Source organism: Brassica rapa, chromosome A10 (assembly GCF_000309985.2).
Source record: "Brassica rapa cultivar Chiifu-401-42 chromosome A10, CAAS_Brap_v3.01, whole genome shotgun sequence".
Taxonomy (NCBI): Eukaryota; Viridiplantae; Streptophyta; class Magnoliopsida; order Brassicales; family Brassicaceae; genus Brassica; species Brassica rapa.
Genome location: NC_024804.2, coordinates 9,431,578 through 9,458,602, shown reverse-complemented (window position 1 = coordinate 9,458,602; position 27,025 = coordinate 9,431,578). Strand labels below are relative to the sequence as shown.

Sequence of the window (27,025 nt, the reverse complement as noted above, 5' to 3'; positions counted from 1 at the left end):
TCTCTCCCTCTCTCTCTCAGGTTGTTTCTCTTGTTTTGCTGCTTCCCTTTGTATAGGTGTACGGTGTTAGTCTCTTGAAACTTTGGTCCCTTATATCCATAGTTATGTGATGATTATTATTCCTTTGGCCTTCCGGTGATTATTCTTCCTCGGGATCGCTTTCTTAGTTCTTTGTGTTGTTGCTTGATCGCACACCTATGAGTTCGGAGAATCGCTTTGTCTCAGATTGTATATTTCTTCATTTTCCTGACCTCTGTTTATTCTGGTCAAGACACTCTATGGTAAGATGATGTTAGTTAGTCTTCGTTTCTTGATCTCTTCTTAGCTTCGGACTTTTATTGAGTTAGTGTTATTATGGCATTTTGCTTCTTTTTTTTTATTCTATGATCGTGGATGCTTTAGATTTAGATCATGTGTTGTGTTCTAGTTTCTTCTTTTTAGTTTGATTATTTTATAAATTTTAATAGGTAAATAAATATATAATTTATAAATAAAATAATAGAAAATAGTAAAGAATAATAAAATAGTAAAAATTTATGTTTTTCAGTTGTAAATAATTTAAATATTTAAAATAATTTATATGATTTTACTTATTTCTTTATTCATTTTAAATTTTAGTGATCAATAAAATAGATTATCAAATTTCATATGATGATGATTAGTGCGAGAAGGATTAGATAACTAAAATTCTCAGATGTTCTATTAGATTCGGAAATGTCTCTTTTTATTATTTGTTTAATTACCCTAAATTTAGGAGTTTTTGCATTATTTAACTTCCATCAGTAATTTTTTTAATTTAACAAACATGTGAATATTTAGAGAAAATAAAAAAGAACATGCGGCAGCAAATCTCCCTGCCACTTGTTAGAAGAAGGAAAAATGTTAACTTTAAATATGTAAATACACAAGCATCTTTCAATTTTTTAACGATGCACATTTTCACACACCTCTTTAAATTGTGAATGAAACACCCTTTTATATAACACTTTAATTCTGAACAACGCACTTTTTCATATACGTTTTAATTTCCGAGCGATACACTCTTTTAATTTGTTACTAAATTGAAGTCTTTAACTAAAATCATATGGTTAATATTGATTTGCTTATATAGTCTAACTGATATTAGATCGATAAAAGTATGAGTTCATCAAATTACTAATGCAAAAGATGTATTTTTGTTTCTTTTGTTGAACCAACACTTCTCTAAATACACACTCTTTTAGAAATTGCATATTTTCACACACACACACACAAATATATATATGGTTCACCACTTCCGCATTTTTTTACCAGAAGATATAACTTCCTAAGTGTCTAGAGTATGACACATATCTTAAATACCATAATCAAACAAAATAACAAAAGATCACTTCTATAAAATTATTGATTGCTTTAGAAAATATTAATAACCTTATGATATCCCGAAGAGGTGCGAATGTGTCGTGACAAAATAGGTGCAAATGTATCGTCACAAAAGAGGTGCATATGTGTTGTAACCGAAGAGGTGCAACCATATCATGACCAAATAAATGCAAAAGGATCACCACTAAAAGGGTGCGAACAGAACATCACCAAAGAGGTGCGAACATGTAATCACTGAAGGGTGCAAACGGGTCGTCACCGAAGAGTTGCAAATGAGTCGTCACCGAAGAGGTGCAAACGAGTCGTCCCCCAAACGGTGTGAACATGTTGTGACCAAAGGTGCAAACATTTCCTGTCCGAAAAGGTGCGAACTTTCCATGTCCGAAGAGGTGTGGATGTCTTGTGTCCAAAGAGGTGCCAATGTGTCGTGAAAAAATAAGTGAAAACATATTATCACCAAAGAGGTGAAAATGTAACGAATAAGTGCGAACATATTATCGCCGAAGGGATGCAAAAGTGTCGTCACCGAAGAGGTGCAAACTATTGTCACTAAAAGTGTGAGAATACATCACCACCGAAGAGGTGCGAACATAACTTCATTGAAAGGGTGCAGATGTAATATTACTGAAAGTGTGTAAATGTAAAATTACCAAAAGGTGTAACCATATTGTGACCAAATAAGTGCAAAAGGATCGTCACCAAAGGGATGCAAACAGATCATCACCAAAGAGGTGCGAACATGTAATAACTGAAGAGTGCAAACGGGTTGTCACTGAAGAGGTGCAAACGTGTTGTCAGCCAAATGGTGTGAACATGTCGTGACCAAAGGTACGAACATTTCCTGTCCGAAGAGGTGCAAACGTGCTATGTCCGAAAGGTTTTGGATGTGTTGTGTCCAAAGAGGTGCCAACATGTCGTGAACGAATAGGTGAAAACATATTATCACCAAAAAGGTGAAAATATAACAAATAGGTGCAAACATATTATTACCGAATGGGTGCAAACGTGTCGTCGCCGAAGAGGTGTAAACTAATTCACTAAAGAGGTGGGAGAATACATCACCACCGAAGAAGTGTGAACATAACTTCACCGAAAGGGTGCAAATGTAACATTACTGAAAGTTCGTAAATTTAAAATTACCAAAAGAGTGCGACGTAATGTTACAAAAAAAAGGTGCAAACGTAATGTCATTGAAAGGTTATAAGTTGATAAATTCACTATATGGGCTAAAGCAAGAATCTAAGCAGTGGAATCAAAGATTTGATGAGGTTATCTTATCAAGTAGGTTTAAGTTAAACTAGGATGATATGTATTATATACCAAATTGACAAGTCCAGTAATGGAATATCACGTGCTCGTATGTTGATGACATATTGATCTTTGGCACTAGCCTTAGATAATTAGAGCTAAAGCACACTATTTTCATCAAGTTTTGCAATGAAAGACACGAAGAAGTGGTTATGATTCTTGTAATTTAAATCATACATGCAAATAAAAGTACCGTTGCGACACCTTGGTGTTAAATATAGCGCATCATGTGAACTGATCTCTCACTGGGTGATTACCATAAAGTTTGTTCGTTCTTAATAAAATGTAACAGATTATTTGACGAAATGATTAGCTAAAGACTTGGTAACTAAGTTTGTTGAATGGATAAGTTTAAAGTCCTTTTGAAATTTTAATTGTGGGAACTCAATTCCCCTCTAATACAACGTTAGAGGCTGAATTCAATGTGGAAAGCCTATACTTAAAGAATGAAACACATGTTTATATCATCCCAAAGTCTGTGAATGGACATGCAAGAAACGTACAGGTTAAAATGTTTCTCTTAATATATATTTGAAAAAGTGAATTTGCAAGTGCATAATTGAAAGTATTTACCTATATAAGTGTGAAATGATGGCGGTTCAAAAGCTGGGACTTAACTTTGTGTACATTCATGAATGGATAACACCCATGACTTATAATAGTGTCGAGTAAACATTTAGAATAGTATAGAAATACATGTTTGTATTATTTTCATTTATGCATGAGTTTGATATATGTGTTAAATTATTTATTGAGTATGCGATTATACTTAAATGGGGGAGAATTATTAGAAATTTAAGTGAATTCTTGCAACCGTTTAAGTTAAGTATTATAATTTTTTAGATGAACAATTGAAAATGTTTGTGATTGTAACTATTAGTGATAAATATTCGTAACGTTTGGTGATAAACCATTGCAACATTGATGATTAAACCCGTTGGTAATTAACCATTGTAATTTTTGGCTAACTGTTGCAAAAAACTGTTAGTGTTAATAATTGTAACTCTTAGTGTTAATATTTATAACTCTTGGTTAACTCTTGTAATTGTTAACGAAGAGTTAACCAAGAGTGATCACCCTGTTTCTGTCAGACCAACCCTATAGCCATTACAACCACTGCCAAAGGCTCCTCTACCGTCTCTTTGACCACCACCATTTCCTCCATACAACAATCACTTCTTCTGTAGTTACCATCACCTCTTTCAGACCACATCCATCAGCATTGGAAGCTTTGTTGATTCATAGCATATTTTATTTTGGCAGAGGCTTAACTGATAGTGAGCAACTCAAACTAGTCTACGAACGCGAGTTAATGGCAATAATAATGCAGTTCATAAATGGAAACCTTACTTTCTTGGTTGTCACTTTGTGGTACATACTAACCAAAGAAATAAAAAAATTCTTGTTATATAAAAGGGACATCTTTAAGGAATACAGTAATAACTTACGAAACTTTCTGGTCATGAATTAAGAATCATGTACAAAATAGTATTGAAAACAAAGTAACAAATGGTATTTTCCAAATCATTTTAGAGAATTTTACACCGGGGTCTCTTGTGTGCAGTAACAATGACTACTAGTTTATAGATGCATGTCATTCAGAAACAAATAACTCTAGTTGTGATAGGCCAAAATTATGGGAATGGATACGCAGTTGTGTCAGGAAGAATATTCTACAAGGATAATTTGGTGGTATCTTACACCTCTCCACATATTTCTCTCATATTGAAGGAATGTCATGACAATAGACTCGGTGATTATTCATGGGTCTGAAAAAATAATCAAAATAATTCAGTGTCTATTTCATTGGCATAAGTTGAAGAAAAATGTACAAAAATATATGTCTCAATGCACCACATGCCAAACACACAAATATTCTACTGACAGCCATGCTGAGTTATTACAACCAATCCCCATTTCATTCTATATTTGGTTAAAAATCTCCTTGGACTTCATCGAAATAACTCTAAAGCAAGAGAGTTCAATTATATATGGGCGGTAGTAGCTCGTTTTGAGTAAAAAATGCACATTTTATGGGGCTTAATAATCCTTTCACAGCAACAATGGTAGATGAAAAAAATGAAGTGGTTAGGCTGCATAATTATCCAGCTTCTGTTATCTCTAACATACATAAAAAATTCTTAATTTTTTCGCGTGTGAATGCTTCTGTCTCGTGGGTACTACCTTGAATTGAGATCGAAAATATAACTTAAGAAAAACTAAGATCGAATACAAAGTATGAAAAATAGAGTGAGAGAGCTTGAGATCGAGGTTGATATGTTTGAGGTAAGTCGCTAAAGTTTCATATGTTTATCAGCCTCGATCCTCTCTCCTTTTATAGCGGCCAGGTCACGAAAGGCCCTTAACGGTCTCGAGATCTTTGGGACCTCGAATTCTTTACATCGACTTAGCCTTCCTTCTAATATTGAGCCGACGCTTCTGATTATAACTGAACCCACGTGGCATAATTATTGGTTGACCAAAATCAGGTCCAATATAACCACTCTCTAGCACCATAGTATATTTATTGACTGCATGATGTATTAGATGGAAACATCACAGTATGTCACATGTCACTAACATCCACACCTGCTGAGAATGTATGGAGAAACTAAAGTTGACTTCCAACCTTAATCAGTTTAACTTGCTTGTTTTGGGGCTTGGTATACATTGGATCCGACTTCTCATGCAAGTGTGGAAGGTAAAGAGTATGAATCATTTTGGTTCCCCTTTCTCCTCTCTTCGGCATCCAGAAAGAAAGAAAAAGAAAAGATTAAGATTATTTCCTAAGAGGTACAGGGGTATGTACGTTACCGATGATCCCACTATTATAATTCAAAGGAATGATCACACTTCGTTGGAAATGAGGGGTAGGTACATTAGTGATGACCCCACCATTCGCCTACACTTTGCAAGATTCAAAAAAATCGAAAATGATTCAGAGAAGAGACAAGACAGAGGGAAATAATTTTTTAAAAAAGTACATGTTAGTCCAGATACTTGCTTGAGTTGATTCCATGTGTTCATTGATCGATATTTCCAAGATGTAGCGTACACATTTACTTGTTATAAATGAGGTTAGTAGAGGGTATGTCAGGCGCTATCAGTCGAGTTGTGTGATGTATGACATGGTTGCTAAGCTAGAGTGTAGTACATTGAGGCATCTCTGAGGTTAGTAATGATTCATTCTCACTTACCATATTTGCATAGGTGATGGTACTAATTTAAATTATGTGAGTCTCTACTGTTTTCAAAACCTTTTTCACAAGACTACTCTATGTTTTGTTTGAAGACAAACAAAATGGTAAGTCTAAGGGAGTTTATATACCATGGATTTTACAGGTTTCCAGCCATGGTATATGATTGTTTTAGAGTGTATTATATGTGTGTTTAGAGTCTTTTTTGAGTCTTTTCAGGTCTAGGTATGTCTTGGAGCAATGTGGAGATTATGGAGCATTTTGGAGGTAGAGATAGAAGAATCTCATAGTTGTTCAAGAAAGCAGCCAGAGTCGACATTTAGATAGACTGTCGATCGACAAAGACTCTTTGTCGTTGCTTGACAGTGAGGTGCGTTGACGGGCCGACTTGAGCCTAAATGATACACATAACTACAAGACTGCCCCTGGCCAACTTTTACCTAATATTTATAGTGTTTTTTATTGTTTGGGCAGAAAACCACACTTTTACATTACAACATACAGTTCTAGGGTTCTTAGTAGATTTAGAGAGAAGATCAATGATTCCTTCAGAGCTTTGTATTAGAACTCCAGTTTTCTTACCTTATTATATTTATGCATTCTATTCAGATTGTTGTTATGCTTTGCCTTGCCATGTATGTGTAGTTTCTCTTGTTAGATTTAGGGTTAATAAGGTTTTGATGGATTAGTCAAACATATAGAACTACTAGGGTGAAATTATAGAACAATCTTCATCGGAATTATTCTTATTGCCTATGTTCTAGAGTAGTTAACTAGAACCATGAACTTAGGATTGTACACAACTACAACAGTAGGTTCTCTTCATGCACTAATTCTGCTGAGCTAGGATTGCTAGAAACATGCAACAGCTGATCTGGTATAACTAGTGAACAAATCAATCAGATCGGTAACGATTGCCTAAGGCAGTGTCTATTGACACTCATTCGATAGTATCGATCAACACTCGATCCGTGTTGACATGCGACAGCTGAAATCTGAAGCTAAAACCTGGACTTAGTCAATAGATTAGACTCACAGCGAGAGCTGGTTATCTTTTGCATTAGACATCGACTCCTAGGATTGTCATTCACACATTCTTAGCTTCTATAACACTATAATCTGGATTGCCTTGAACCCTAGATCTAGCTATTTGTTCTCATATTCACAAACCAAACAACCAACTGCTTTCTTTATTTTAGATCAAACGGTTGTTCTATTACTCAAACCATACCAAAACAGAACAGAACCAACTGCTTTCTTCTACTTTATTTACTACTTTCATATTTACTTGCCTAGTTTAATCGTGATTGCATTGATTTTATTCTTTGTCCACGCTCCATGTGGATTCGATCCCTAATTGCTACAATTGAACCTCTTATCTGAGTGAGTAAACTTGCTCATAGTAAACTTGATAACACACCCCTCACCCAAAAGCTCATCTGCAGCTCCACAAAACCACTGAAGAACCAAGTCATCACTGAGAGCTAAAACGACGAGAACCACAACCATTATCACGGCCATGAACAGATGTAACCCAGGAACCCAGATCTGAGCCCAAAACAAAGCTTCTCCAACCGCATTAAAAGAGAGAAGAGAGACTGAGAACAAAATAGGAACACAGGGGGTCCGGCGGTCGCACAAACGGACAGCAACCGCTGGAAGGAGGAGTCATTTTTTTTTCCTACAATGGCTAGGTTTATCGCTCACTGAGAAAAAAACTTTTTGTTTTTGCGTGTGGTCTGTTTTTGTAGTTTCTCTATTATTTGACAATATTTTCCACATAAATAATCCCACTACAGTTTACTTCAATAGACTCGAGAGACAGGCTGATGCAATACTTTTCTCCATATCAGTTTTCAACTTACATGCATCATTTTCTTCTTTTAAAGATCCCAAACCTAAGCCAGCCTCCTTATTGACTGACACATCTCAAACCATCACTCTGTTTTATTGGTTGTTCTAATCTGATCTGGTTACCAAAACCATCTCAAGTTTGAGTAATAGAATAGCCATTCGTTATTAAAAAAAAAAAGATTGACACAACATTTTCCAAACAATATTTTCTTCCCTTCAATTAAGCTCAGTGCCCAACCATAAGAAAAGGATGCACATTTTGGCAATCTCATGGATACAAAGCTTTTAGAAGCCTAAATGCACCCAAACATAAAATATAATGTTTCCATAATACCGAAGTGATTAGATTCAGTCTTCCTGCAAAACAGAGGAATCGCGATTCCTAAAACTAAAAAAGAGTCCAACTAACATTCTTGCATCGAGGGTGATACTCAATCTATTGTTAGGTTGCTTCTCTATATAACAATTTTGATAGCACATACTCAGGTCTGACCCATTGCACAAACATAATAATCAGTGGTTTAGGGTACATATATTTTGTGAGTTTTTAAGCTTAGAAATAAATCTTATCTATTTTTTGTACAATAGAAAAGGGGCCACATTTTTAAATTTTGAGTAGGGCATTTCAAGGACTTGGGCCGTCACTGAACGTACCAGTGCCTGTCAAAAGTTTTGGAAGACTAGAAGCGAAAGTAAAAATGGACTACCTTTCGTATGTTCAATTAAAAAAGCTTGAATATATCCAAAAAAAATCAATGTAATATATATATATATATATATATATATATATATATTTGAAGTACTAAAAAGAAAAAATATAATATTCTTCAAAAACAATTCTTTGTGCATTTTTATTAGTGAACTCATTCATAAAATTTGTGTAGTCCAATCATTTACCCATCCTCCTTTCAATCAGATATATCTTGTGACATACTCGACCATGATAAGATTTTATGTTTTAGCTTCGAAAAATTTCTTTCTGCCGATGCAACTGAAACATGAACTGTCATCATTATGCGATATGAAGTTCATGTATTTGGATAACAAGTATCCACCTTTTCAAGAAAATCCAATATCCCAGTAACCTTCTGAATATTTGTTGGTAAACTCCCTATTAAAAGCTTTAACTCCATAAATAATTCATTACTATCAATATCAGAACGATTACCATGCTTGAGGAAAACTTCAAGGTTGACACAAGAAATCATCAATTCATCATCATTTGTCAACTTTAGCTTCTTCAGTTCAAACAAAAATGTAAAAGCGTTTTCATAACTTTGGAGCTGATCAAACCTTTTTTCGAAAGAGACCAACCTTTGATCCAAAATTTTGATGAAGTAATTGATTCTGAAGATTTCTTCTTCTGTAAATATCATATCTTCTCCATCTTTTCTCGGCTCTTTATCATGATATTTCTTCTTTTCAATGAACTTTTTTCTTTCACAGAGAATACATGATCAATTTACATAGAAATAGCAATCTGTTCAGCTTTTACTTTTGCTGCTTGGAAACCTGTTTCTCTATAGTTAAAAAAAAAAGATAAAGAAATAAGAATTTACACTTGAGCAATAAGAATATCAATATCCATATCTTCTGACTGTAGGATCTTGCTTACTTTGTTAACACCAAACAAAAGTTCATACCAAATAATCATTCCAATAAAAAAACTCAAAGCTTCCAATCGTATAATTTTAACTCATTGCAAGAAACTCAGTTTGATATACCATGGTTTTTACCACTTTTAAGGCCATGGTATAAGTCTTTTATTGAGTCTATTATATGTGTTTGGAGTGTTTATGGAGCTTTTTGAGGTGGAATACTGCACATACGCATCATAGGTTTAGTGTATCCCACAGTGGCATTGAACTCATCTTCTGGCACAAGATAGAGATTTGAGTTAGCTTTCTAATGCCATCGGTTTGAGGTCCATCTGATGGTTAGATATAAAGTTTTCATATTTTACTGACGAGTTGTATGCCTGACTCATGAGATAAAGCTGTCGAAGATACGAATGAGTGTCGGTCGACCCACAAATACATTGGTGTCAAACGACACTTTTGTGAGAAGATGAGCCGAGTGTATATCATGACCGATTTGGGCCTAAACGTCACGACAAATTACCATAATGCCCATGGACGACTTGATACCTAGTTTTATTGTTTTCTAAGCCATTGTTGACAGCTATGCTACCTAAGCTTTATTCTATCATTTTCTCTTAGTTTGGAAGTAGGGAAGTTAATAGTGGGTAAAAACCCATATGGTATTGTAAACCCTATTAAATTTTAAGCCTAAACCCCGTATGTTTAGGTTTCAAATTCGTGGGCTTATTTTGGGCGGGTCGCGGTTTATAAATTACCCGATCGGGTTTTGGGTACTCCATGGATTTTTTTTGGGCGAACACCCTATTGGTTTTTTTTAATCAAAAGGCTATGGGTTTAAAAAAAAAAATTGCTATAACAAAACGACGACGTTGTGAAGAGCTCCACTCCATTGGTGAGAAACTAGATTTCATAATCCGATTTTGTTACCAGCAATAACATGAGAGTTACTCGACATCAAAACGCCTTTAATGGACACTGAAAATGACACATACCACATACTCGACTTTAATTATCCCCTATACATTATTTGATTTTATATTTTGTTAATTATAAATAACAAAACTTTCCCTTAATTTTATAGAATTTTATTTAATATATATTAACCAAAATAAATAAATTAAAATATTTCCAAGATATATATATATATTATTAAATATAAATGTAAATACAAATATTTATTTTATCTTAATTTTTACATAGGATTAAAATATTGTACTAAAATAATAAAATAAAAAATCAACAAAAATTTATTTATGAATATAATTTTAAAATTTTATTTCTGCACATGGTGCAGGAAAACACCTAGTGTTATACTGAAAGAAAATGTGTTTTTCTGGTAAACTGAATATTAACGAACCGAAATTGAAAATGAGCGCTAATTGAAATTGGAATAAACCAAAACCAATTTAAACCGTGAAATGGCGCGAGAAGTATGATTAATGTATGAAGTCGAGTTTTGAAATTAATTTTTAAAATATATTGCAATTACGGTTTTCTTTCGAAAGCGATTGCAATTACATTATATATTATATTGAATCAAAGTACGTTTCCTAGCTACTCAGCTACTCATATAACTCATATCAAAACAAACATTTACAAACAGAATTTTACAACGTCATTATCTATCTGATGTAGTTAAGTTTTATTGAATAAACCATTAAAACTTTAGAAAGGAAGATTTTTAGACAGAAAAAAGTTTGTTGACAAAAAATAAGATTATGATCAATTGATTAAACCAATTGACAAATTTAGATCTGAGGCCGGTCTGTGGTTTTTCTAGCACTGATACCGGTCTCCCACTTGTACCTTTTAATTATTTGTTTGTCTTGGTCTTCATCACGGATATAATTTGATCTGCTTGGTGGTGAGAGGTCCAACAGAGTGGATACTAAGAACTTTGTTTCGGTGTCTCTTCATCTAACGTCCATTGCTATGGTTGGATACCTATGTTTCTATTATTTCTGCATCTTTCTGCGGCGCTTTTGAAGTGAGCGATATTAGTTTCTCTCGTTATTGGAGTGGAACCTTTTTCCAAAAACGGATCTTGCTTCGTCTTGGATCTGATTATGGTTCTATTGTCCCTTTTGTGTGGTCTGTGTTTTTGTCGTGTTGGTTTAGGGACATGAATCATCAATCCCAACTATCTACCTGATTTATACTTTCACTACAAAAAAAAGTTAACATTGTGACAAAATTTTATGACTAACATTCAATATTGTGACTATTTACCTACGTGGTAGTGACCAAATTATTTTGTCACAGAATCGTGAATATTTTGTCACAATGTTGTGATGAATGTAAAAGTAACAAAAGATCGTAACCAAAAGTTACATATATGTGACGAAGTGTTTAGTCACAAATATTGTTACGGAATCGAGACTAAAACTCGTCCTTACTAGATACGATTTTGTGGCTTACGTAAATATGTTAAAATTTTAAATTAATCTTAATTATATAATCTAAAACTCAAACACGATACCCTAAACTGTAATCTTTATATCATAAAAGATTAAACATTACACTTTAGTATTAAATTATAATTACTATAATATACTTAAATTAATATCTAACACCCATACAAAATTAACGTTTCCAAGTCTAACTAAAAACCTTAATCTCATACTTTATATCTAAACTTCAAATTGTATCCCCCAAAGCTCCAAACTCTAAATAATAAATATAACCCTAAACAGTTTAAATCATTGAAGTTAAGAGCATACATAATAACCAAAATATAAGCACTAGTTATATATACAAATACTTAAATATTTACATATAAACTTTAATAAAAGTTTTGATATATTTACAAATATTTCAAGTAAAATTTTAATAAACCAACATTTTAATATTTTTAAAAAGTAACATCAAACGTTAAAAACAAAACTGAAATCTTATATCGACACTCTAAATTCCAAATCCTAACTCTATACTTGAAATTAGACTTTAAACATACACATGAAACCCTATACCCTAAACTCTAAATCATAAATTATGTTTTAATTTTTTTTCTTTTTGAGAAAAGTCACACATTTTGTTTTAATCTTTAAAAAATTATCATAAAAATTTAAATCATAAACCATTTCACCAATATATAACCATTAACTGTACATACACAAAATTAATATATGTTTAACAAAAACATAAATTAACTAAAACATGATTAAACCAAATCTTAAAATAAACTAAATAACCATGTTTTAGTTTTGGCATTAAATTAATTTTCCCACGTTTTGAGAATATACTCTATCTGTCTATTTCACGTAGCCTCCATCTACATTCTACACAGTTGTTAAAAAAGAAGCCTCCATCTACACTTTATCACATTTTCTCTCTTCCTCCAGCAAATCAACAATCCTCATGATTCTTCTTATTTTTTTTCTTCTATTGATTATGTCTCTCTCTCATTTTCTTCTCCCCTAGCCCTCTCTTTCTTTCCCTTTATTTCTCTGCAATTTGAAGGATTCAGATTGAGAGTCATTACCCTACTGCCTCTCAACGACTATACAGATCAGCAGTGCAGATGGAGTTAACCAGTCAACGTATGTCTATCTCAGTTTCATTTCTTTTCCGATTTCTTTTGTTACTTTTTCAGATTCCTGTTTGGTTGACTTTATTTTAGTTGATGTTAGATTTCAGTCAGATATAGATACAGCCGAAGATGATGTAGATGCAGCCAATGATGAATACAGATTTAGATCTGGCCACTACAGTGGTAGAAGCTTTCATTAGGAGGCCCGAGGATCTGAAAATTCAGTGCTAATGATGATGATGAATACAAGGACGGCGGAGGTGTAGACAAGGGCCGAAGGAGAAGCTTCTAATGCCGTCAGGTTGACGTAATTTGAGGGAGGCAAAGGAGGCTGTGTCGTAGACCAGTGTTTACCCTAATTTGCTTTCCTTTGATCTGTATTATAATTGGTTATCTAATACTACTATTTTTTGTAACCAATTAACCAATATATGATTTGGGATATCAATAAAATATATTTTAGTTACAATTTTTTTTTGAATTTAATTTTCTTTTAACAAGAATCGGCTTTTATTTAATTCTAAATTAATTATTTTCTGAATATTTGATAATTACCACAAATTTAAGTGACTATTTAGTTGCAAAATGTGACGGATATGTGACAGTAATAATGTTACAAATTGTGTCGTATTTATTACGTAATCATGTGTAACAGTTTGTGTCGTTTTGTGACTACTTTTAACACGTAACAATTTGTAACAAAACCGATACTATTGTAATCGTCTCTATAATTGCTACATTTTTGTGACTAAGTTAAATTTGTGACGACAGTATTGTAACCATTCAAAACTGTCACATATTAGTCACAATAGATAATTTGTGACGAAATATTTGTATATTGTGACTAAAAGCATTGTCACAATAGCCATTTTTTCTTGTAGTGTTTTTAGTTCAAGCTTGTTCAACGGTAGCTTAACTGAAGTTAACTCGGAACAAAATTGATCAAGGCAACTGAAGAAGAAGATGTATCTAAACTATGAGAATTATTGTTGTAATTTCGTTGAAGGTATTAGAAGTCCGTCTGCTATTGCTGGAAAGAGAAGACCTAATTCACCTTACTTTCGAAACCAGACTATTTTGGTATTGCTAATGTATCATCGGTCATGTTTATCTTTTCTATTTTCCGGTGTGGAAAAACCATTAGTTTCTCATTATTTGTCATATTATTCTGCGATGTAATATGTTCCAAATTAGTTTCAATAAAGCAGTGTTAAAAAAGACAAGAAAAATTCTGGTTATAATATAAATTTAAAACTAAAAAATTTTAATTAAAAAAAAACAGAGATGGGTTTTCGCAGGTTAACCCTAAAATTCTAGGTTTTTTCACGGATTACCTTAATAATACCGGGTTTTTTCGGGGTTTTTAGTTTAGAGTATATTTTGGACGGGTTTAATTCAGGTTCGGGTCGGGTCGGGTAATTTTGCCCATGACAACATCCCTATTTAGGAGAGAAGAGATGAACTTCGTTAGAGTCCTCAAGGAACTCTATTGGTTTTTCTATTGATTTATATGATTTCTATTCTTTCTTTGATTATGTCTTCATCTATAAAGTTTGAGTAGATTCATTGTAAGACTTAGGGTTTGATATGGTAATGATGAATTATTGATTTAGAATTTCTAAGGTGATTAATTAACATCCTTCACAGAATTAGATCTTATTGTGTGCATTCTAGAGTAGCTAAGTAGAATCTTGATCTTAGGAGTTGACAACTGCGAAAGTAGGCTCATGCCTGAATATAATCATGTTGAGCTCTCCGTAGGCGCAGTGACACGCTGGTCAATTGTCGATTAGTGAACTTATCGATCCGATCATTAAATCATGTTTGGAAGTGTATCAATCGACACCCTATAGGTGTATCGATCGACATTTGTTCCGTACTACATATGAAAGTATGGTACATATTCAAACATTTAGACTCACAGTGAGATCTGGAGTATATTTGCATTTGAGTTCTAGGATTGATTATCACATGTTCTTAGCATTCATATCATAATTTAGATTACCTAAACCTGAAAATCTAGCTTTTGTCTTATCTGTTTACACCCACATCTCTATCTGATTTACTGTTTTAATAGTTATTTATTGCTTAATACGTTCTTGCCTAGCTTAATCTAATATTCTATCTGATCTATTGTGTGCTCACGCTCCTTGTAGATTCAATCCCTAACTACTACAACTGAATCTATTATTTGAGAGAGTAAACCCCAGCTAGCTCTAGGGTAGTTTGAGCTGGTATCACAGCTTCAGTTAGTGTTCCTGGATTTGCATTGTTTACAGCCAAGTAAAACAAAGCCTTTTGGTATTTGTGGAGCCATAAATCGTATTGGTTTAGCACTTTTGATGTGCTTTTTTCAACGAGTTTGTGATAATGGTTTTATTATTACAGCATTAACATTAATCTCTCTGAAAACTGGTTGTTTATAGAAAAAAGCAAAAAACAAAGAAAGAAAGAATAGATGCGCTGAATAATTCCAAAAAATGATATTACTATCGTTGATGACTAAGCGATACCATAAAGTACAAGATTAGTTTATGATAACCATATGGTGTGTAGACACCCCTGAAATTAATTTCAAGGAACCTCTTTTGTACTCCTTTAGTTTTTCCTTTCATGTTTGATCCATTATCATAACCTTGCGCTCATATGTTATCTATAGTCAGTCCAAAACTATGCAATACATCTTGAAGGGTATCAAAAATTCCTTCTCATGTTTTGTGTTTAACTTCCAAGAATGTCAACAACAAAAAATTTAATCTTTGAAGAAGTTTCAGAAATATTCACACATAGGATAACCATGAAAAAAATTTTCTCTGTGGCTGATATCATGAGTGGCGTCAAGAATAACTGAACAATACTTTGCTTATCGATTATTCTTTAAGATCATTTGTTTGTTCTCATTCCAAGCATCTCGATCAACTCATTTTGAATCATGTTACTGAGATAGTGATAATGAGTTACATAAAAAAGAAGAAGAGATAGGAAGAAAGTAGAAAAAAATTCATTATTGTATTCGACTTTGACTAGATCCATTGCAAGCAACTTATTCTTGATCAGTAACATACCATTTATAAAAGCCGATTGGTTCGTTCTAATTGAACTTTGGAAGGATTTGTTTCAGCATGTCTGCAAAGATTTGGATATCACTTTATAAATCATACTACAACAAGAAACAAGTTAGTAGTTATTCATCATCTCTTTCACATTTTTGGCATGAGTACTACTATGGAGTTTATACCCTTCTACAAAAATCATTTTTCCAAGAAACTGCATTGATAATCTCAAAGTATTACCCATATGGATGATGGTGACTTATCATTTGGCATAGAAAGAAAAGCACCTTTCCTCTCTTATTAGCATTTGATTGTCTTCATCCGAACATCACAATGGCTACAAATCTTGGAACTCTTATATCGCCATATTGTCAAATTCATCTGCTTTATTCTACAAGGAATCTCTAAAATGCTTTTACGCCTTTGTTTTAAGTTTTTAACCACCAGTTTTTTTTGTCTTGACCACAACAATGTAATACATACCAACAGCAAAAGCAGAGACGGCCGAGGAAAACAAAAGGAGATGGGAAGGAGTAACAAAGAATTGTTTATTAGATGACTATTATAAAAACAAGTGAGAGGAGCATAACTAATGGTGTCTTGTTCCATTTTCAGGGTGAGAAGCACCAACAAAAAAATAAAGCAAAATGAATAAACAAAAATTGAGGGACAGGTCAATGCGTCTTCGTCCTCAAAGGCAGGCATGTCATATGCAACACAAAAAGCCATAACACAAAGTTAAGAGTAGCCAGAAAACACACTACTAATTTTTTTTACATTTATCTACTTGTCTGCACATGCCTCATTTTGGCCCCACATGCATCTTCCTCTCCCCTTGGCTGTCTACCTACTCACCCCCTTTCTCATCCTTGGTCTCTGGTTCTGTTTCCGGTTTCTGATTTCTAATCGGGTGTAGCATCCCGAATCAGTTCCGTTTCAGCTTTGGGGCTTGATTCGGTTCCCGTCTCAGCATTGAGGTTTGATTTGAGTTCGGGTTGACGGAACTTAACAACAATGCACGTGATGCTATTGCTGTCTGCACTGCCACGAGTGGAGGCAGTAAATGTTAACTTGCGGGCAGCTGCCTCAGGCTCCTCCTCGCTCTGAGCTAGGGAAACTGCATCCTCATTTGGTACCACATCCCATAAACCGTCAGCTGCAATCACAAGAAACTCTGCCTCGTGATCTATCTTTTGATAAACAGTTTGTGTCAGAAAATCTCAACACTTCAAGGATGTAATATAGGATAAGATAACAACATAATATAACACCCTCAAGGGGAGAGTATTATGCTGGCGTGAGAAGACGTTACTTGTATCTCGGGTTCAGCAACAACAAATTGCATCAGCATTCAGTTTCCAAAGGCCCAAGACATTGCAAAGACTCCACCTACCCTCCATGTTTTTGACAAGGCAAATTTCCAGTGATAGCATTCAACACCTCGCTAGACAAAACCGTCAAAGAACCATTATAAGGACTCGAACTCGAAGTAAGTCCATGAAGGCAAGGAGTTTTATTTGGGGCCAGAAAGCTTGCCAAGCTTCTGAGAAATGTAGTAAACCAATTTTCATTAATGAGAAACCACGTCGTAAGTTTTCATTTTAGGATTATCCGACTTTTTATTAGATCATGAAATCAGGTTTCATGGATACACTTGGAATAAAAACTCTATAAATTAATACTCGATAAACTAATAATCTTTGATAGATTATAAATTTCTCTAGTCCAAGTTAAACCAATGTGATATATTACAATTAGATAACATAATAAAATAATAAATTTTAACAACTTTGAGGTAAATACATAGTCCTATTAAATCATAAATTAAGGGTTATTATATATGTATATGTATATAAGGTTTGTGTAAATACATGGTGGCATTGTATTGTTTGTTTTCTTTTCTGAAATGAAATTCATCTATAATTTTTCTTTGCATCTCAATATTTTGGGTTATCTTATAGAACTACATATAAAACATATTTATATTCTAGGATATATAACTTTGATACTAATTTATCAAATAATATAAGAAAAGATATGAAATTCAAATCTACAGTATTTATTTAGTATATGATATCCAAAACATTATTGTTTTATAGAGTTTTTACTGTATCTCTAATTTTCATTTGATCAATGCATGCTTGTAAGTCAATGATTCGATGTAAGATAGTTACAAGCTGCAGAAGAATATTATGAATTGGGTGTGTAACTTCATTGAAGTTTCCTCTAACAAACCAAGGAGAGGCCTCAAGGAGAAGAGAGAGATATGTAAATCATGTAGCTCAACACACATATCATTATACGGTCGTCAAACCAACCAAGCACAGCCATGGATGAGACTGTATCAGCCTTTCGATGCTTCATGGCTAATACACAAATAAACGATTCCACTTTCAGTCGCAATGTTTTAAATTTTCTGACAACTAAATATTTTAATATGAGATTGTTGCTTCTGTAAAAGTCCACAACCTTTGTTCATTTTATTGTGTTCAAATCGTTTAAATGTATAGTTCTATACGAAAAGAGTATTGATTTTAATAATGATAGTGGTAGCAGCAATATTACTTTCTTTCTTTTTGAAAACTAGCAGCGATATTTTTTTCATTTTTAAATCTATTTTTGTTTACGTTCAAAGTAGCTTACAAATACATCAATTATTATATGAAGGATTATAATCATTCATGTGAGACAACAACCATTAACTACAGAAGTTTAATATATAAATCTGATTATTTTTTGTTTGCATATACTAGGTCTTGCGTGTTTAATGACATCAAAAGGGAGGGGTGATGTGTTTCCCTAACGGAAAAAAACATGTCACTAAGAAATTAAAGATGTTAGGACTAAGTTTGAAAAGTATGATCTAATGTTTGGAAGATATCGGTTTCTTTTCAATTAAGGTTACCTAATTTTATAATCCAAGTCTTTCGTGATATTAATATACACCATATATATTAAATGCGGCTGTTTAATTCCAATCGTTCATGTGAATTTAAAATGAAAATTATTTTTAATAAAAAGGGCAAGTTGAAAGGGTAGATATGAATCAAGTTAAAAGGACAAACTTTAAATTAGATAGACAAAACGCCTAGACTGTTGAAGAATTGTTGTATAGTACTCAATGTTCTGCAGATAAACCATGCGGGTGTGGTTGAGTGGCGAAGGCGGCTCGGAAAATCCCTAAGCGATCCAGGTTCGAGACCTCGCACTCAGATTACCCAGTTGTGTGATCAGGCGACATGGATATCTAACTCCCTTTGGAACAAAGAGATCTGTTAGGCACTCGTGGATGGGTATCCATCCGGAGATTAGTCGGTTGGGTTCGGCCCTTATGATATCTCGTATCAACAAAAAAAGAAAAAAAATGTTTTGCGTAGTGAGCTGTGATGTTTCAGTGCCAGTTTTGAGTCTTTTGACCTAGATAGTTCGGATGAGTCGATCAGGTAGTGACCGGAGTGAAATCGTAACAAGGTAATCATATTTGAAATCCCGTTCTTGAATGTGCTGAAAAGAGATGGCCAATGTTGGATACACTAAGCATAAGTAGAAAATGATATAGATGAATGTATGTAAGCATCAGACTAATGCACCAATGATTTTGAATAAAACTATGATCATTCTGTTTTTGAGCTAGAAAAAGCTCAGACAGTCGGTGAGTGTGTGACAGTGGGTATACGTTTATAATCACATTCTTTCTTTAATTCACTTAGTCTTTGGATGATAGGAACTACTATAAAATGCTTGCTTAAATATCGTTATTCAGTGTACTCTTGGATTAAGTCAAGTAATCAGTTTTCTTCCTTTGATGTGTTTCGGTTAGTCATGCGCTTTGAGCATTATTGCATGATAAACCATTGACTGGATCTTGAGATGGTTCATTATTGCATGTTGTGTCTTTTTAGTATGAAAGAGTTATGTCTCGTATACTTGTAATGATTCGATCTCTATATAAAAGTCAATAATAAGTTATATACAATAATATCAATGATATCAAAGTATTTCAGCCAAGTTAATTCATTTAAAACTGTTTAGGAATAAACCTGAAACGTTTATCTTATTCTTTTTTCTTTCGCACTCTTGTGTAACACATTATGATCGATGTTTAACACAAGCGATTGGTAAAAAATTAACAATAACCACATAAAGAGAGTGGACCTGTTTTCTGTTCTATTTTACCAAATTCTTCAATTAAAAATGATTTTTTGTACTAAAATTCAGTGTTACTCAATTATTTTAATAGTCAGAGTTACTCATAAGTTGTTCATGTTTGGTCCCAAATCTATAAAGGAGTTGCAAAGGTATAAAGAAGAGATTAGTAACAAAGTCCCTTTTTCTTCCCATAAAGGCTTCGCTTCCAAGTTTCATCATCAGTCGGTATCTTCTTCTTCTTCTTCCATCTTTTCTTTCTCGGAAAAAACAAAACAAAGATTTGTCTCTTCTTCTTTTGGCAGGCGGGTTTTAAAAGTGATTTTTTTTTTCAATTCCTCGAAACCCAAAACGCATGTCCGAGTACGGTCCGATTTCTACTCAAAGAAATAGAGTCTGTTAAAATACTTTCCACTACTTGTTCTTCATTACACAAAAACATGAAGTTTAGGCTCACTTCACTCACTCTTTCTTCTTGTGGAAGCAGGGTTTTGCATTCCTCTCACAAAGAAGGTTACACCACAATTAGTTGTGCATCAACAAACTCTCCAACAATGAACTTCCGACCAGATAAGTCCGTTAGGTCTGTCTTCTTTTTTACATTTGTCTCCTCAAACTCTACACGTCCTATGGAGCTTAATCTCGATCACTTGTTGTATCAGGTTTCACGACTGGAAATCCGACAAGGCTTCCGACGTGGAATACTCCGAGGTTCCAGATGGTTTATACCGGAGAGCAATAAGCTCAATCTCAGACAAGTTCCACAGAAGCTCCTTAAGGATAAAAATGTTGAGAACATCTTACTCTTTCAAAGAAACGGTTTCGAAAGGGATTGTTTCCACTCACGAGATACTTGACCCACAAGGAACCTTCCTTCAGAAGTGGAACAAGATCTTCGTTCTAGCTTGTATCATCGCTGTCTCCGTCGACCCTTTGTTCTTCTACGTCCCTGTCCTCGACAAGGCCAACAACTGCCTTGATGTCGACAAGAAAATGCAGACAACCGCTAGCGTTTTGCGCTCCGTCACCGATATCTTCTACGCCATTCACATGGTTTTCCAGTTCCGTACGGGCTTCATCGCTCCTTCTTCTCGTGTATTTGGGAGAGGTGTTCTTGTTGAGGACAGGCGCAAGATCGCTAAACGTTACTTGTCCTCACATTTCATCATCGACATTCTTGCCGTGCTTCCTCTTCCACAGATGGTGATTTCGATAATCATCCCGCGTATGAGAGAGCCCAAGACTTTGCACACGAAGAACATGTTGAAGTTCATAGTCTTCTTCCAATACATACCGAGGTTTATGAGAATCTATCCGCTCTATAAGCAAGTGACTAGAACCTCAGGCATACTCACCGAGACAGCTTGGGCAGGCGCTGCTTTTAACCTCTTCCTCTACATGCTTGCTAGTCATGTGAGTCCTATTCCCGTTTTCTTTCTATGAATCATTTAAAATCAAAAACGGGTGAATACGCAGGTGTTTGGTGCTTTCTGGTATCTCTTCTCTATCGAGCGCAAAACTGTGTGCTGGAAGCAAGCTTGGAACAGAGCCGGGAGGAGCAAATGCGATATGCGGTCGTTGTATTGTGCACGTGAACATTATGGAAACAACACTTTCCTGAATGGATCTTGTCCGGTTCTGAAACCAAACGCAACATGTTTCGAGTTTGGGATATTCCTTGGCGCACTTGAGTCCGGTGTAGTGGAGTCTCATGATTTCCCTCAGAAGTTCTTCTACTGTTTCTGGTGGGGTCTTCAAAACCTCAGGTATTGAGTTTTACATTATGTCTTTGGATCAAACACAACATTAAGTGTTCTTGGGTCTTCCTTCTTTCTTGTGTGTTTCTTGATCCAGTTCGCTCGGGCAAAACCTTAAAACAAGTACATACATTTGGGAGAACTGTTTCGCTGTCTTCATCTCTATCTCCGGACTGGTTCTCTTCTCTTTCTTGATCGGGAACATGCAGGTTAGCTTCTCTCACCTTCATCAAACTGTCCCATATATAGTTGTTTGCGAAATGAATGATTGGTTATTGTTGTAAACTAGACGTATCTGCAATCAACAACCACAAGGCTGGAGGAGATGAGAGTCAAGAGAAGAGACGCTGAACAATGGATGTCTCACCGTTTGCTCCCCGACAATCTAAGGAAAAGAATCCGACGATACGAGCAGTACAAATGGCAAGAGACCAGAGGCGTTAACGAAGAGAATCTCCTTAGTAACCTCCCTAAAGATCTTAGACGCGACATTAAACGCCATCTCTGCCTCGCCCTTGTCATGCGTGTAACTAAAAAAAAGAACTCATCTCCTCCTCTCTTTAAACTCACTCCTAAAAGTATCATGATGTCTTTATCCAGGTCCCTATGTTTGAGCAAATGGACGAGCAGCTTCTTGATGCTCTATGTGACCGTCTGCAACCTGTGCTGTACACAGAGGAAAGCTACATCGTCAGAGAAGGAGATCCTGTAGATGAGATGCTCTTCATAATGCGTGGAAAGCTTCTAACAATGACAACAAACGGTGGAAGAACCGGTTTCTTCAACTCAGAGCATCTTGGAGCTGGTGATTTCTGCGGAGAGGAGCTTCTAACCTGGGCTTTAGACCCACACACCTCCACAAACCTCCCAATCTCAACAAGAACCGTTCAAGCTCTCGTGGAAGTCGAAGCCTTCGCACTCAAAGCAGATAACCTCAAATTCGTGGCGTCTCAGTTCAGACGTCTCCACAGCAAACAGCTGAGACATACTTTCAGGTTCTACTCGCAGCAATGGAGGACTTGGGCTGCTTGCTTCATACAAGCCGCTTGGAGGAGACACGTGAAGAAGAGACTAGAGGAGTCTCTTAGAGAAGAAGAGAACCGGTTGCAGGACGCTTTGGCTAAACAAGCTTGTGGAAGCTCACCGAGCTTTGGTGCTACGATGTACGCGTCACGGTTTGCTGCAAACATCTTGAGGACTATACGAAGGAGCGGTTCGGTGCGTAAACCGAGGATGCTGGAACGAATGCCACCTATGCTACTACTTCAGAAACCAGCTGAACCGGATTTCAATAGTGATGATTATATGCGTATAGTGCCAATATATAAAAATAGAAGTCTTTAATAATAAAATATTAAAGGGAGTGAGGTTTAGAGATATAAAAAGCCTCCTATGATGTTATTATTTCCTCTTTTACAGAGGTTTTATATATGATTGGATATAATAAAACTGTTAAGGCAATAGAGAAGTCAAGAAGAAGAAGACAGAAGTGAAGCCACTTCTCTTCTAAGGAATGTGGGCAAAGCGAAAGCTGCTCTGTGCATCTGTTTTGTAAAGAGAGAAAAAAAAACAGATTTAAGATTATTGTACAAGTGAATCTATTGAGAGGTCATTAAGAAACTTACATCAGAGTTATAAAACTTCATTTCTCGCTTATAAGTCATGGCACCGTCTAGTTTCTCAATGGGATTGATAGGGTTCTTGAAGTCAACAGCCGGACCATCGGTAGAGCACAAGATGAAACCAATCACGCCGCTGCAATAAAGATTATACATTATCTTTTAGTGAGGCCACAAAACGTGATTAGAAGCAAAACTACAAGTTACCTTGGATATGTTGGGACGCTGCTCCAGGCATACTGAACGTTTTTGAATGTTTGGCGGCAAACCGAGATCATGTCTTCAATGAGATGAGTGTGGAGCCACATGCTTTCCGCCATGTTGCAAAGAACTCCTCCAGGCTTCAACGCTCTAGCTAACGTTTCAAAGAAAGGCTTCTCAACTAGCGCCTGAGCAGGACCTATGTATATTGTATAGAAGCCAAAAAGCGTGAGAGAGAGGTAAAACTCATCAGCTGCTACTCAGATATCCAAAGAGAATCATACCAACAGGATCTGAAGAATCCACAATAATGGCATCATACTTCCCTTCTGGGGATTGTTGAAGGAACTCAACAGCTGCCACAAGAAAGTGATATCAACACAGGGCAAATGTCAAATAGGTTTTAAAAACTGGGACAAAGTTAGAAAGATGCTTAGTTACCATCACCAATGTGAAGTTGAACACGAGGATCCTCAAATCCAACCGCTAACTCAGGGAAGAATTTCTTAGACACCTACAAGACCAAAGCAATCAAATGTTGTCTGAGATAGAGCACAAAGCTAAAAGTGTTCATGCTTATGATAAGCAAAGGAAGACCATATACTTACATCTATAACCATCTTGTCAATCTCACAAATGTCAATAACCTCAACAGAGCTATGGCGAGAAATCTCCCTGAGAACACCACCATCACCTCCACCAACAACCAGGACCTGCAAATATTCATACAACCCTTAAACAAATTGAGAGCTGAATAAATGTTTAATGTACGGGGATGATCAGCATTGGCGAAATGATCAATCTCATGAGATCAAACGTGAACTAAAACAGGCAAGCGCATTGTGTCCCATCAGGTTCATCAAAAAAAGGAGTAATCATCACAAACTGTAAATACTTTTTAATTCAATTACTTGCAAGAGGACACGAGATATAGGCACGCAAAGGCTAAACTTTGAAGGTGAGAGAAATTACGTTTTTAGGTGAAGGTGTGGAGCATAGAGGTAGATGGGCTATCATCTCCTGATATGCAAATTCATCTTTTTCAGTCAGCTGTAGAATACCATCTAGAACAAGCACTTTCCCATAGGTAGCTGACTGCAAGAACAAATATGAGCTTAACTTATCCTAAAGCATAAACAAATCAGCACAGTTCGAAACTGACGAATTCCGAAGATGATAAGAAGGAGAAAATCTAGCTCAAACCTCAAACACTAGGACTTCCTGATAGTCTGACTTGTCTTTGAATAGAACTTTCTCAACTTTCAGTGAGTGTGCTTCTCCTACAATCAACACAGCATAACTGCATAAGTCACATGTACAACCACTCCTAGGCACATCAGGTTAGAATATAATAAACACATCAAAAACCTCAAACAAAGACAATCTTAAGGTAGCAAAAGATACTGAAAAGGAACAAGTCTATTAAGAGATCAGTGACCTACCTGGCCACATAGGGTTATTGAAATACACTGCTTTGCCTCTTTTCCCTGCATCCAAAATACCAAAAAAAAGAAGTCCAAAAATAAGACATATGTTGTGAAAAAATAGAGAAGAAAATAACAAAGTAAAGAGACCAGAGCGAAGGTGAGGAGGTTCGGAGAACCATCCAGAGACAACAGTGGAGTGGCACTTAGCATCTTCCTCTGGTAAGCAAGACATGGCCTTGAGGCAACAAGAAGGTACAGTCTTCTCCACACCATTCCCATTACTCGCATTCCCATCCATAATCTTCTGGCATACCAAACCTTTTACGCCGTCTCCCTCCATAGACAATCCTTTTCTTCTTCCCCAGCTCCAGCCTCTTGTATACTGCACAAACAAAAAGCAAACAGGGCCAATAAAATTTAAGAAAACAAGAGAATCCACATCAGGGCACAAAAGCAAGACTTCTTAAAACTGACAGCTTTGAATTAGATTCAGCAAATTTGTTCAGAGCCAAAACAAGAGAGAATATATTTAGCGTAAATTAAAGAATCTTACAGACTGGAAAGTCGAAGACTTTGCAGACAAGGGTTGGTCCGAATATACAAAAAAGGCTATAACTTTAGGAAATTCAAGACCGTAACTTATTCAGACAGCAAAAGAGAAATCAGTTGGATTATAAAACCCAGCAAATCAAGTTTGAGGAACAGTCAAAACATCAGAGATCATACAATGGATGGAGACCGAGAGAGAGGGAATGAGACCTGGTGGTTAACGCGGCGGGGAATGAATCGGGAAGGTAGAGGTGATTGAGGAAGAAATAGAGAGAGCGGGAAAGATTAAACTAAAAGATGAAAAAAGGGAAAGAGAGAATTTGTTCCCTTTCTCTCTTTCGGTGTTGCGTTTCTGACTTCTCTTTTAGGCACTTTCTGTGTGTTGTGTCGTGTCGTAAAGCTCAATTTGTTTTCTAACCCACGGCAGACTCGTAACGAAACCTTTTCTAATTTTTTTTTTTATTCTCCTGGGTTTTCTTTTAATTATATTTCAACATTAAAATATAACTTGATTAAAACCTTTTTAGCCTAATAACTTGATTAAAACTGTTTTAGCCTCTATTAGACCTGGACGTTTAGGGGCGTAGGTTTCGGTTCGATTGATTTGGGTTTTTAGATTTTTGATATTATATTCATAAGTCTTATTAGGATTTTATTAATTATTGGGTCAAGTTTGGTTTGGTTCTTTACGGAATCAGTTCCGATTGTATACAAATGTATGAAATCATCCAAAATTATTTTTTTTAAACCTGAAAAAAAAAATTTAATTATATAAATTATTCACAAATCTAATTAAAAATTAGTTAAACTATCAAAATTAACCAAAATAAGAAAAATAAAACAAACTACCAAAATATTTGGAATACTATAAAATATCTAAAATACCTAAACATATATAAAAATATTAACATATTTAACTAATTTTGGATATTTTCGGATCCTAGTTCGGATTTTGGTTTGGTTTAGGTATATCCAAACTAGAGATGTCAAACAGGTTGATCCGTCCCGTTCCGTCCCGTACCGCAGCGGACTCATCTTCTTGCGGGTCACGGCGGGTCAGGCCCGCGCGGACTGCGGTCTCCAAAAGGTCATCCCAGATCCGTACCGCCAATTGCACACTCCTTTACGGGCTGTCCCGCGGGACATATATTAATGTAGTATATCCGATCATGCTTGACACTGCATGCCGCTCCAAAACACTTCATGATACTGCAGACTGCTCCAAGACATCTCAGGCTGCTCCCCTACATAACCAAGTTCACATAATTAATATACATGAAACATCTACAATGCAAATTCTTCAAAATTTGTTATATATTATGCTTATTTTCTCTATTAAAAGTGCATATAGAACATGAGATGATTATATATATATATATATATATGGAGTCATAACCAAATGAAAAGTGCATTTAGAAAATG

General features: G+C 35.3%; 2 protein-coding genes across 13 annotated transcripts; one reads left to right on the top strand and one right to left on the bottom strand.

Moving 5' to 3' along the window:
* The first annotated feature begins 501 nt into the window (after positions 1–501).
* Positions 502–23,267, top strand: LOC103844791 (cyclic nucleotide-gated ion channel 1). Of its 9 annotated transcripts, none has more exons than XM_018655443.2 (9): positions 502–12,861; positions 12,952–20,274; positions 20,356–20,418; positions 20,538–20,633; positions 20,713–21,463; positions 21,527–21,816; positions 21,905–22,016; positions 22,097–22,333; positions 22,408–23,267. In XM_018655443.2, exons 2-9 carry the CDS (start codon positions 20,099–20,101, stop codon positions 23,149–23,151), a joined length of 2,469 nt encoding a protein of 822 aa, XP_018510959.2. In that variant the 5' UTR covers positions 502–12,861; positions 12,952–20,098; the 3' UTR covers positions 23,152–23,267. The 9 variants fall into 9 exon arrangements, with proteins under 9 accessions (XP_018510959.2, XP_018510960.1, XP_009119850.2 ...); XM_018655444.2 differs by having other exon boundaries at positions 12,952–20,278; positions 20,356–20,413; XM_009121602.3 differs by having other exon boundaries at positions 12,952–20,278; positions 20,356–20,444.
* On the bottom strand, positions 23,129–26,038 carry LOC103844792 (spermine synthase). 4 transcript variants are annotated; one of them, XM_033281432.1, is made up of 11 exons: positions 25,608–25,627; positions 25,202–25,436; positions 25,070–25,114; positions 24,831–24,907; positions 24,600–24,722; positions 24,236–24,340; positions 24,069–24,141; positions 23,912–23,983; positions 23,634–23,826; positions 23,433–23,562; positions 23,129–23,351 (listed from the first exon to the last, which is right to left on the bottom strand). In XM_033281432.1, the coding sequence occupies exons 2-11, from the start codon at positions 25,392–25,394 to the stop codon at positions 23,277–23,279; spliced, it is 1,086 nt and encodes a 361-aa protein (XP_033137323.1). In that variant the 5' UTR covers positions 25,395–25,436; positions 25,608–25,627; the 3' UTR covers positions 23,129–23,276. The 4 variants fall into 4 exon arrangements, with proteins under 4 accessions (XP_033137323.1, XP_033137324.1, XP_009119852.1 ...); XM_033281433.1 differs by lacking the exon at positions 25,608–25,627 and adding an exon at positions 25,529–25,547; XM_009121604.3 differs by lacking the exon at positions 25,608–25,627 and adding an exon at positions 25,814–26,036 and having other exon boundaries at positions 23,131–23,351.
* Positions 26,039–27,025: the final 987 nt, after the last annotated feature.

Coding starts and splice junctions, on each gene's coding strand:
- LOC103844792 (XM_009121604.3), bottom strand. CDS start 25,394: ATGGAGGGAGACGGCGTAAAAGGTTTGGTATGCCAGAAGATTATGGAT. Junction 23,563..23,633: donor AGCGTCCCAACATATCCAAG/GTAACTTGTAGT, acceptor TCTTTATTGCAG/CGGCGTGATTGGTTTCATCT. Junction 23,352..23,432: donor TGAAGTTTTATAACTCTGAT/GTAAGTTTCTTA, acceptor TTTACAAAACAG/ATGCACAGAGCAGCTTTCGC.
- LOC103844791 (XM_018655442.2), top strand. CDS start 20,099: ATGATTTTTTGTACTAAAATTCAGTGTTACTCAATTATTTTAATAGTC. Junction 21,464..21,526: donor TCTACATGCTTGCTAGTCAT/GTGAGTCCTATT, acceptor GTGAATACGCAG/GTGTTTGGTGCTTTCTGGTA. Junction 21,817..21,904: donor TGGGGTCTTCAAAACCTCAG/GTATTGAGTTTT, acceptor TTCTTGATCCAG/TTCGCTCGGGCAAAACCTTA.